General features: G+C 38.5%; 1 protein-coding gene across 3 annotated transcripts in view; it reads right to left on the bottom strand.

Moving 5' to 3' along the window:
• The window catches only part of YEATS2 (YEATS domain containing 2), a 121,554-nt gene that overhangs the window by 69,433 nt on the left and 39,275 nt on the right, over nucleotides 1–12,846 (bottom strand). For all 3 annotated transcript variants that reach the window (XM_044251870.1, XM_044251872.1, XM_044251871.1), the window contains exon 6: nucleotides 10,075–10,190. In XM_044251870.1, the coding sequence (XP_044107805.1) occupies nucleotides 10,075–10,190 (116 nt within the window). The remainder of the gene's footprint in view (nucleotides 1–10,074; nucleotides 10,191–12,846) is intronic.

The following is a 12,846-nucleotide window of genomic DNA, read 5'->3' as shown; positions in this document are numbered from 1 at the left end:
ATAACAACTCTCAACAAACTGGGTACAGAGGTGGTACACTTCAAAATAATAAAGGCCATATATGACAAGCCTACAGCTAACATAATGGTGAAAAACTGAAAGCTTTTCCTCTAAGATCAAGAACAAGACAAGGATACTCACGGTCTCCAATTTTATTCAACATAGTACTGGAAATTCTAGCCAAATTGCAAAGGAAGAAGAACAGTGTCTCTATTTGAACATAATGTGATATTATATACAGAAAATCCTAAAGACTCCACCCCAAAACAGTTAAAACTAATAAACAGGAGTGTTTGGGTAGCTCAGTTGGTTAAGTGTCTGACTCTCGATCTCAGCTCAGGTCATGATCTCACGGTCCTGAAATCAAGCTCTGCATTGGGCTCTGCACTCAGCAGGGGGTCTGCTTGTCCCTTGCCCCCCCAAGCTCTTCCCCCCACTTTCTCTCAAACAAACAAAATCTTTAAAAAATAAAAAAATGAAAATAAGATAAAACTAACAAACAAATTCAGTAAAGGTGCATGATATAAAGTCGAAATAAAAAATCAATTGTGTTTCTAACACTAACAACTATCAGAAAGAAAATCAAGAAAATAATCCCATGTATAACTGCACCAAAAATAGTAACATATTTAGGAATAAATTTAACTAAGGAAGTGGAAGACCAGCACACTGAAAACTGTAAGCTACTGATGAAAGAAACTGAAGAAGACACAAATAAATAAAAAGATATTCCAAGCTCACGGACTAGAAGAATTATTATTGTTAAAATGGCCATACTACCCAAATCAATCTATAGATTTAGTTTAATCCTTATCAAAATCCTAATAGCATTTTTCATAGAAGAAAATCATAAAATCTGTGTGGAGGAGCGCCTGGGTGGCTCAGAGGGTTAAGCCTCTGCCTTCGGCTCAGGTCACAGTCCCAGGATCCTGGGATTGAGCCCCGCATCGGGCTCTGCTCAGTGGGGAGCCTGCTTCTCCCTCTCTCTCTGCCTGCTGCTCTGCCTACTTGTGATCTCTCTGTCAAATAAATAAATAAGTAATCTTTTAAAAAAAAAATCTGTGTGGAATCATAGAAGTCTTCCAAAGAACCTCTTTTTTTATGGAAAAAAAAAAACAGGAGGCATCATACTTCCTGATTTCAAACTATATTACAAAGCTACGGCAATAAAACAGTATGGTATTGCCATAAAAACAGACGCACAGATCAACAGAACAGAAGACAGCACAGAAATAAACCCATGCATATATGATCAATTAATTTATGACAAAGGAGCTAAGATATACAATATGAAAAGGAGGTCTCCTAAACGGTGTTGGGAAAACTGGAGAGCTATGTGCAAAAGAATGAAAATAGACACTTATCCTACACCACACACAAAAATCAACTCAAAACACATGAATGACTTGAAACCATAAAACTCCTAGAAGAAAACACAAGTAAGCTCCATGATACCAATATGGGAAATGATTTTTTGAATTTGACACCAAAAGCAAAGGCAATGAGAACATAAAAATAAACAAGTGCGATTACATCAAACTAAAAAGTGCACAGGAAAGGAAACCATCAGCAAAATGAAATGGCAACCTAGGGAATGAGAAAAAATATTTATAAATCATGTAACTGATAAAAGGTTAATATTCAAAATATATAAAGAATTCACACACAGTTCAATAGCAAAACAAACAAACAAAAAAAAAAAGCAAAAAAAAATCTGATTTAAAGATAGGCAGAGGAATTAAATAAAATTTTTTTCCAAACAAAATATATAAATGGCCAACATTACTAATAATAATGAGAAAAATGCAAATCAAAACCACAATGAGGTATCACCTTACACCTGTCAGAATGCTAACATCAAAAATATAAGAGATAACAAGTGTTGGCAAGAACATGAAGAAAAGGGAATCCTAGTGCACTACAGGTGAGGATATAAATTGGTGCAACTACTATGGAAAACAAGATGTTCCTAAAAAATTAAAAACAGAACTACCCCATTGCTGTGTACATATGCAAAGAAAATGAAAATGGGTTATCAAAGTGCTATCTGCACTCCCATGCTCACAGCAGCATTATTTATAATAGCCAAGATCTGGAAACCTATACGTCCATAACAGATAAATGACTAAAGGCATGAATGGATCAAGATGTATATACATACATATACAGCTAACCCTTTGCACATCATGGGAGATTGAACTGTGCAGATCCACTTATGTGTAATTTTTAAAATAATACTGTAAACGTATTTCCTTTTCCTTATGATTTTTTTCTTTTTTCTGTTTTTTTGTTTGTTGTTTTTTTTTTTTTTTTAAATAAGCTCTACACCCAGTGTGGGGCTTGACCTCACAATCCTGAGATCAAAAGTAGTATGCTCTACAGACTAAGCCAGCAGGAGCCTCCATTATGATTTTCTTAGTAATATTTTCTTTTCTCTAGCTTACTTTATTGTAAGAATACATTATATAATATATGTGACATTAAAAATATGTATTAATCAACTGTTAATGTTATCGGTAAGGCTTCCAGTCAATAGTAGGCTATTAGTAGTTAAAGTTCTAGGGAGTCAAAAGTTACACATGGATTTTTTTTTTTTAATTTAAGAAAGAGAATGAGTGCACAAGTGAGTGGGGGATGAAGGGAGCCAGAGAGGGAGAGAGAGAATCTTAAGAAGGCTCCATGCTCAATGTTCAGGGGCTCAAACTAGCAACTTTGAGATCATGACCTGAGCCAAAATCACAAGTTGGATGCTGGGGTGCCTGGATGGCTCAGTCACTTAAGTGTCTTTTTTTCTTTTTTTAAGATTTTATTTATTTGATAAACAGAGATCACAAGTAGGCAGAGAGGCAAGGGGTGGCGGGGGGGAAGCAGGCCCCTTGCTGAGCAGAAAGCCCAATGTGGGGCTTGAACTCAGGACCCCAGGATCATGACCTGAGATGAAAGCAGAGGCTTTAACCCACTGAGCTACCCAGGCACCCCAAGTGTCTGTCTTTTGATCTCAGCTCAGGTTATGATCTTGGGGTCCCGGGATTGAGCCCTGCATCGGACTCCATTCTCAGTGGGGAGTCCACTTGAGTATTCTCTCTCTCCCTCTCCTTCTGCCCCTCCTCCTCCACATCTCTTAAAAAAAGAAGTTGGATGCTTAACCAACTGAGCCACCCAGGTGCCCTTATACACAGATTTTTAACTGTGCAGGAGGTTGGTGGCCCTACCCTCGAATTGCTCAAGATTCCTTAAAGGTCAACTGAGTGTGCGTGTGTGTGTGTGTGTGTGTGTGTGTGTGTGTGTGTGGATAATGGACTGTTCTTCAGCCATAAGAAGACAATTCTGGCTTTGGTGAGAACATGGATGATCGCGGAGGGCCTTATGCTAAGTGGAATAAGCCAGACAGAGAAAGACAAATACTACATGGAATCACTTATATATGAAATGTAAAAAAAAAGTCAAACTCATAGAAGCACAGCAGAAAAAGTTACCAGAGGCTGGAGGTAGGGGAAACAGAGAGAAGTTGGTAAAAGGGGATAAACTTTCAGCTTTGAGATGATAAGGTCTAAGGATCTAATGTATAATTGGTGACTAATGTAGGGAATAAAATTCACTGAAAAAATAGAACTTAAATGTTCACACACACACACACACACACGAGAGGGTGCCTGTCTGGCTCAATTGATGGAGCTTAAGACTCTTGATCTCAGGGTTCTGAGTTCAAGCCCCACACTTGTTATAGAGATTATTTAAAAATAAAATCTGAGGGGCGCCTGGGTGGCTCAGTGGGTTAAAGTCTCTGCCTTTGGCTCAGGTCATGATCCCACGGTCCTGGGATCGAGCCCCACATCGGGATCTCTGCTCGGCAGGGAGCCTGCTTCCTCCTCTCTCTCTCTCTCTGCCTGCCTCTCTGCCTACTTGTGATCTCTGTCTAATAAATAAAATTTAAAAATCTTTTTTTTTTAAAGATTTTATTTATTTATTTGACGGAGAGAGATCACAAGTAGGCAGAGAGAGAGAGAGGAGGGAGCAGGCTCCCCACCGAGCAGAGAGCCTGATGTGGGACTCGATCCCAGGACCCCGAGATCATGACCTGAGCCGAAGGCAGCAGCTTAACCCACTGAGCCACCCAGGCGCCCTAAAATTTAAAAATCTTAAAAAAAATCCTTAAAAATAAAATCTGAAAAAAAAGTGAGTTGATGAAAGATATGTTGTTAAATTAACTTGATTGCAGGAATCCCTTCAAAATGCATACATGCATCGAATCATAATATACACTTAAATCTTTTGTCAGTTATATGTCAATAAGGCTGAATTTTTTTTTTAACTGAAGTACAGTTGACACAATGTTACATTAGTTTCAGGTGTACAATACAATGATTCAACAATACATTATGCTATGCTCACCCTATCTATTCCCATATGGTACTACAATACCAGTGACTATAATATTCCCTATACTGGACCTTTCATCCCCATGACTTCTTCATTCCATAACTGGAAGGTTATATCCCCACTCCCCTAAAAAAACTTTTTCTTAAAAAATTGAATCCCACCAAGATTTAACAGCTCTATCACTCAACCAAGCAAAGTGAGTCTTTAAAGTTAATCCTTTTCTTTTAAACTTTTTTTTTCCTGGTCTAAGGAACATTCCCTTAAAGTTTGTTTTATTTTCTGATTACCACCATGCAATTAAGAAAAAAAAATCAACCTTGCTTTTCCAAGCTGATACATGAGATAGAAATAAACTGGCATATTACTGGATTAGGGATGCTCTAGCCTTTGTGTTGATTTCATTCAGCTTTCAGGGTGTTAGAATGCTGAACTCTTCTGGTTCTTACCCATTGCAGCCAGGAAGGTTACAACTGGTCTCTCACATTTTAAAAGCAAAAACAAACCATTCCCTTCAGTCCTGACCATGGTAAAACTAGTATCTTTAGCTCTCCCTTTATTGCATGAGGCCTCCTTATCACATTCTGTTGGAAAATACAGTCATGGCCCTCTATATGTTTACCTATGTCTATGCTTACCCTTACTAACGCAGTGGGCCAAATTATATTGATTTCTAATGTTAATCCAAACTTGCATGTCTTGATCATGAAGTATTATCATTTCAGTACTTAATGAATTCCGTTTCCTAATGATTTTGTTCAGTATTTCTGCACCTATATTCATAACTGTGAATATCCTACAGTTTTCCTTTTCTTACAAACTGGTTAGCCTTATTTAAAAAGTTAGGTTACTCTCATAACATAAACTAACAAGAGTTGTTTCTTTTTCCCCAGAAGATTTGGGGGGTTTGGTTACTTTTTTTTGTATTTTAGGTAATCTCTACACTCCCAATGTGGGGCTCAAACTCATGACCGCCAGATCAAGAATCTCTACTAACTAAGCCAGCCAGACTTCCCTCCCCAGAAGATTTCGTAAACAACTGAAATTATGTGCTCACTCAGCCTGTAAAGCAATCTAAGCCTAGTAGTTTGGTTTGCTTTTGTGATGGCAATGTTTTAAAAATCAGTAGTTAAACTTAGTAGTTCAAAGACTCTTCAAGATTTTTCCTAAGTCCTAAGTTGTATTTTTCTAGGAACTCTCCATTTCACCTAAATTTTCCATTGGCATAAAGGTATTCATTATTGTTTTTTAAAGATTTTATTTATTTGGGCGCCTGGGTGGCTCAGTGTTAAGCCGCTGCCTTCGGCTCAGGTCATGATCTGAGGGTCCTGGGATCGAGTCCCGCATCGGGCTCTCTGCTCGGCAGGGAGCCTGCTTTCCTCTCTCTCTCTCTGCCTGCCTCTCCATCTACTTGTGATTTCTCTCTGTCAAATAAATAAATAAAATCTTTAAAAAAAAAAAAAAAGATTTTATTTATTTATTTGACAGAGATCATAAGTAGGCAGAGAGGCAGGCAGAGAGAGGCGGGGAAGCAGGCTCCCCGCTGAGCAGAAAGCCCAATGTGGGGATTGATCCTAGGACCCTGAGATCATGACCTGAGCCAAAGGCAGAGACTTTAACCCACTGAGCCACCCCGGTGCCCCGGGTGTTCATTATTCATCTCTTTAATAGTATAGCATCTTTGGCTATGCCCTTTTCCATTTCTTTTTTTTTTTTTTTAAGATTTTATTTATTTATTTGACAGAGAGAGATCACAAGTAGGCAGAGAGAGAGAGGAGGAAGCAGGCTCCCCGCTGAGCAGAGAGCCCGATGTGGGACTCGATCCCAGGACCCTGAGATCATGACCTGAGCCGAAGGCAGCGGCTTAACCCACTGAGCCACCCAGGCGGCCCCCCCTTTTCCATTTCTAATATTTTTGTTTTTTTTCTCTTCTCCTTAGTTTCACTAGGTTTGTGTATACTTTTTCCCCTAATTTCTTTGCTTCTCCTACTGCATTATTTTGTCTAAATGAGATGTTTAGTTCACTAATTTTAAACTTTTCTTCTATTCCATTTTCTTCTACTGTAAATATTTCCTTTTAAATATCCCTTTAGTGTTATCCGACAATTTTTTATTTTATTATTTATTTTATTATTTATTTATTTATTATTTATTTTGTTATTATTTATTTAAATGTAATTTTTCATTGACTTATATGTTGTTCAGAAGTAGTTTGAATTTCTAGACATAAAGTTTTCTAGGGGCACCTGGGTAGTTCTTAGAGTTAAGTGTCTGACCTTGGCTTTGGTCATGATCTCAGGATCCTAGAAATGAGCTCCACATTGTCTGCTTCTCCCTCTCCCTCTGCCCGACCCCCAAATTGTGCCCTCTCTGTCTCTCTCTCAAATAAATACAATCTTTAAAAAAGAAAAGATAAAGTTTCCTAGTTTTCCTACTGTTACCGATTAACTATACTGTAACAATAGTCAAAAATTAGTCTGGTTGGGGGGGCCTGTGTGGCACCATCAGTTGAGCTTCCAGCTTTGGTTTTGGGTCCTGGTCTCAAGGTCAGGCTCCGAGCTTAGAGCAAAGTTGGCTTGAGATTCTCTTTCCCTCTGCCCCTCCCTCACGCACTCAAGTGCACTCTGTCAAATAAATAAATCAATCTTCAAAAAACAAAACAAAACCAAAACGTAGTCTGCAAGCACCTGGCTTGCTGAATCAGTGGAGCATGTGACTCTTATCTCGGGGTTGTGGGTTCAAGCTCCAAGCTGGGTGCAGAGATGGCTTAACAATAAAATCTTAAAAAAAAAAAAAAAAGTCTGTAGTCCTTGAAGTTTACTTTATGGCCTATTGTGTAGTCCATTTTCATAAACGTTCCTTAAGTGCTTAAAAATGTTTAACTAGAGGCACCTGGGAGGCTCAGTCAGTTAAGCATCCAACTCAGGTCATGATCTCTGTGTCATGGGTCCCACACTGGACTCTGCACTCAGTGCAGAATCTGCTTCAGCCTCTCCCTCTGCTCCTCCCCCAACTTGCTCTTGCTCTTACTCTTTCAAATAAATAAATAGTATCTTTTAAAAAAATGCTTCAACTATTACATGTACTAGTCTATACGTATATATTAGATCAACTTTATTTTATTTTATTTTATTTTTTTAAGATTTTATTTATTTATTTGTCAGAGAGAGAGAGAGAGAGTGAGCTCAGGCAGACAGAGTGGCAGGCAGAGTCAGAGGGAGAAGCAGGCTCCCTGCGGAGCAAGGAGCCCGATGTGGGACTCGATCCCAGGACACTGGGATCATGACCTGAGCCAAAGGCAGCTGCTTAACCAACTGAGCCACCCAGGCGTCCCTTAGATCAACTTTATTAACTGAAGTTCAGATCTTTTACATTCATACAAGCATTTTGAGTGGGAACACAAGCAGGGGGAGTGGGAGAGGGAGAAGCAGACTCCCCACTGAGCAAGGAGCCTGATGCAGGACTCGATCCCAGGACACTAGGATCATGACCCGAGCCGAAGGCAGCCGCTTTACAACTGAGACATCCAGGCGCCCAATTTCTATCTTTTAAATAGCTAACTAAATCCCTAGGCAATTTTTATGATTATTGATAAATTCAGATTTGTTACTAAGTTATTTTATATTATTTGTCTTGTTCTTTCTCTTTTTCATATCCCTTCCCCTGTCCCTGCTTGCCTTCTTTTGGGGATCCTCCCCCTTTTTTACATTCAATTTCCCTATCTTCCTCTTACTACCTTTTTTTTTCCTCAAGATTTTATTTATTTATTTATTTGACAGGAAGAGAGATAGAGAGAAAAAGAGAGATCATAAGTAGGCAGAGAGGCAGGCAGAGAGAGAAGAGGAAGCAGGTTTCCCGCCGAGCAGAGAGACCAATGCAGGGCTCGATCCCAGGACCCTGAGATCATGACCTGAGCTGAAGGCAGAGGCTAGACCCACTGAGCCACCCAGACGCCCCTCCTCTTAAACTACTTTTTAAGTTTAAATCTCTATGTCTAGGGTTGCCTAGGTGGATCAGTTGGTTCAGTATCTGCCTTCAGCTCAGGTCATGATCCCAAGGTCCTGGGATTGAGTCCCGCATCTGGCTCTCTGCTCAGTGGGAGCCTGCTTCTCCCTCTGCCTGCTCTGTCTGCCACTCCCTCTGCTTGTGCTCTCTCAGACAAATAAATACATAAAAATCTTAAAACAAAACTATGTCTACTCTTTTAGTTATTATCTTACACACTCTAACATTCTTAACAAGTCTAATGTAAATCAGTAATTTTTCCCTCTTCCAGAACAAACAAGGACTTTATAACTCTAATGCTAATCATACCCTCTCTCCCTAAAATCCATGATGAACCATTATTTTAGTTGTAGCTGGTCTTGAAAAAACCCAAACACCTACAAATTAAGTGTAATTGTTCAAAAATGTCAATGATGATTTCTCCCCAGTCTTCTGGTGGGTCCATCTACATTTCCAGTTTTGGACTTTCTGAGCTGACCGGTCTTGCATTATTGTTAAGATGCCAACTCTTTAACACTTCACATGGTCTCAGAGTTAGCTAAATGCATGAATACCAAATAGAAATCTAACTGCCTTAATCATATTCTATGCTTCCATTTTAAAACTATTACACAGACGATTAGAAATCTTTTTGCTTTTATTATCCCAAAGTTTTTAAATGTTCTTTTTTTAAAGTTTTTAATGTTCTTGTTTGTTATTTGTGGTCCATTAACTGGGGGTTGGAAGATTTCCCCCCAACCTGATTCTTCCCCCCAAATAATTACTGTCTGCCTGAATCCTTTATTTTCAATAACTGAGTATAATTACAATTTTCATAAATCTATCAACTTATTCAACAATCAAATATTTAGTGAATACCAACTACTGTATGATATAAAACAAACAAGACATACTTTCTACCCTAAAGAAATTCTAGTGTGATTTGGGAAAAATACACAGAAATAGGAAATGACGATATAATATGAAAAAGATGACAAGAGAGCATAGAGAAAATACGCCTAATGAGGGAAAAGAAAGGTAAAGACTTTGTGAGAAAGTAACATTCTTATGCTATTTGAGAATTTATGTATTTATCTATTTCTAGATAGTTGGCAAAAGGATGCCACTCCCACAAGACACCATGAGATCATATTGTTAAAGAGCTAGTCCTTCAGCTTGGAGAAATTCTGTCTTCAAGATATGCTCTGTAACTTTCTGTTAAAAATTTAAAACATTTCAATTTGAACAACAAACATTTTTTAGCAATTAGCTAAGGCCCCCAAGGATAGACCTAGGTCAGAAAGTTAAAAGTTCTTATAACTTATCCACAATAATATGCTTGATAAAAATATACCATTTGTAAATGGGGCACCTAGCTGGCTCAGTCTATGGAGTGTGCAATTCTTGATTTTAGGGTTGTGAGTTCCAGCCCCACTTTGGATACAGGGATTACTTAAAAATAAAATCTTTTAAAAAAAAATCCCATTTGTATAAAAGCTCATGTCTCAGAAATGTTTACCAAGCACAATTTTATTCTATGTCAAAGATTAGCAGACATACTGAGGACCTCAAGTTTACTTTTAAAACAACTAAGAGTTTAAGGGAAAAAATCCTTACGGCCTCATCCTACAGTAATACTACAATAATAAAAGTATGCCAGAATATTAACATAAATGGATAACTGAAAGTGAAAGAATTCAACTGGATACTCACTTGGACACATTGCCCACAACTATTGTTTTCTTTACAAAAAGTCGTGAAGTCTCATCTCCTGTGAGATCAGCATTCCGCTGCTCTGTTTTATGAGAGGCAGTAATACTAGCGGTGTCCTGAAAGAAATCATAACCAATTTTCACTTTCAATTTGGACAATATCCAATAGGCAGAAACCATAAAATCATAGTATGATTGGAACAACTCAGATTTTTTTTTTATTCATTACAAAATTCTCTGGTTTTGTGGTACCTCTCAGAGCATAAAAGTAATTTTACTGTATCTTTTGCATTTGTTTGCAAAAAATATTTGTTCACTATAACTCCATGTGTATGTACATGTTTTTAACAGACACCCTTGTGCTATATATGCAAATAGGATATGGAAGGATATACAAGAAACTATTACAATGGTTACCTCTGGGAAATGGGAATGGGGAGAGGGGTCAATGGAATTTACTTTCTTTTCAACCTTCTGGATTTATTAAAAATTTTTCAGTGAGAAGTAACATAGACAAGTGACTAAAGTCTGACTATGTACATAGACTGCCAGGGTTTAAATCTTGGCTCTTCCACTGACTAGATGTGAAGTTTTGTGTAATTACTTAACTTCTTCTCTGTCTCAATTTCCTCATCTATAAAATAAGGATAACAGGAGCACCTGGCTGACTCAGTCAGTGGAGCATGCGATGGTTGATCTCCAGACTCTGAGTTTGAGCCCCATCTTGGGTATAGAGGTTACTTAAAAATAAAAATTTTTTAAAAACCTAGGGTGCCTGGATGGCTCAGTTGGTTAAACATCCGACTCTTGATTTCAGCTCAGGTCATGATTGCAGGGTCCTGGGATTGAGCCCTGAGCTGGACTCCGTACTGAGTGTAGAGCCTCCTTAAGATTCTCTCTCTCCCTCTCCCTCTGCAACCCCCCACCACTTGCTCTAAAAAAATTTAAAAATATGGATAATCTCACATATTTGTTTTGTACAGTTCCCAAAGAAATGCCTAGTATACAGTAAGTACTAAACATATGTTACATAAACATGAGTATGTATATTTCAAACAAGATGGTAAGTTTCTAACTCCTATAACCAGTATTGCCTAAATTCTTTTTAATTAAAAAACAAAAAGAAAAACAAAAAACTAAAAACCCAAATGGGTGCCTGACTAGATTATCTGGTAGAACATGCGATCTTTTGATCTTGGGGCTATAAATTTCAGCCTCATGTTGGGTGCAGATATTACTTAAAAATAAAATCTTGGGACACCTGGGTGGCTCAGTCAGTTAAGCAGCTGCCTTTGGCTCGGGTCATGATCCCAGGGTCCTGGGATCAAGTGCTGCATAGGGCTCCTTGCCCAGCAGGGAGCCTGCTTCTCTCTCTGCCTCTGCCTGCCATTCTGCCTGCTTGTTCTTTCTCTCTCTGACAAAAAATAAAATCTTTAAAAAAAAAAAAAAAGAAAAGAAAAAGAAAACAGAATCTTAAGAAAACAAAACACAACCCCCCCCACACACAAAAAAAAATGCAGTACTTGCCCAGAAAGAACACTGGTAATAAACAAATAAATCCAAACATTAAGAGTTTTCATTCTGGGGCGCCTGGGTGGGTCAGTGGGTTAAAGCTTCTATCTTCGGCTCAGGCCACGATCCCAGGGTCGTGGGATCAAGCCCCACATTGGGCTCTCTGCTCAGCGGGGAGTCTGCTTCCCTTCCTTTCTCTCTGCCTGCCTCTCTGCCTACTTGTGATCTCTGTCAAATAAATAAATAAATAAATAAAATCTTTAAAAGAAAAAAAAAGTTTTCATTTTTAGGTGGTGGCATTATGAATAACTTTTTTATTTTCTTGTAGTTTAAAATTTTTGACAAAAGGCCCTATAGCTCAGGGGTTAGAGCACTGGTCTTGTAAAATTTTTGACAATGAACATGTGAATTTATAACCAGAAAATTTTAATTTAATTTTTATCAAAAATAAATCAAATTCCTGGGGCGCCTGAGTGGCTCAGTAGGTTAAGCCTCTGCATCAGGCTCAGGTCATGATCTCAGGGTCCTGGGATGGAGCCCCACATCGGGCTCTAGGCTCAGCAGAGAGTCTGCTTCCCCAACTCTCTATGCCTGCCTCTCTGCCCACTTGTGATCTCTGTCTGTCCAATATATAAATAAACTTTTTTTTTTAAAGATTTTATTTATTTATATATTTATAAGAGGTCACAAGTAGGAAGAGAGGCAGGCAGAGAGAGGGGGAAGCAGGTTCCCTGCTGAGTCAAGAGCCCGATGCAGGGCTTGATCCCAGGACCCTGGGATCATGACCCGAGCTGAAGGCAGAGGCTTTAACCCACTGAGCCACCCAGGTGCCCCTAAATAAACTTTTAAAAAAACAATAAATCAAATTCTTGATGTCTGAATATGCAAAAAGCAACCTGGATATCTCCTCTATCACAGAACACGTGGCTGAGAAAAATCATCCAATAAGGGCTCTATAGCCAAATATTATACACCAAAAAGTTCAGAACAGCTTGAGATGGGAACTCAAATAAGGAATTGGTAGGATCAAAGAGGAATAAATGTTTTTCAATTCTATTTATTATTTGTCAAATTTCCCCTGGTTATAAATTACCTTATAAAAGCATTTAAGTTTCACAAAAATGATGGAGAGAGAACAAACATGACAGGCTGGAAAGACCCTGGACAAGGTCACAGAATTGCCAATTCTTCAAGGTTTCTCTCTTACCATTGTGGATGGCACCTAGGATTGTGCCATGCCCAGTTCTGACTCAGTTTAATT

The sequence above is a fragment of the Neovison vison genome, chromosome 6 (assembly GCF_020171115.1).
Source record: "Neovison vison isolate M4711 chromosome 6, ASM_NN_V1, whole genome shotgun sequence".
Classification (NCBI taxonomy): domain Eukaryota; kingdom Metazoa; phylum Chordata; class Mammalia; order Carnivora; family Mustelidae; genus Neogale; species Neogale vison.
This window is presented reverse-complemented; position numbering and strand designations above follow the sequence as displayed.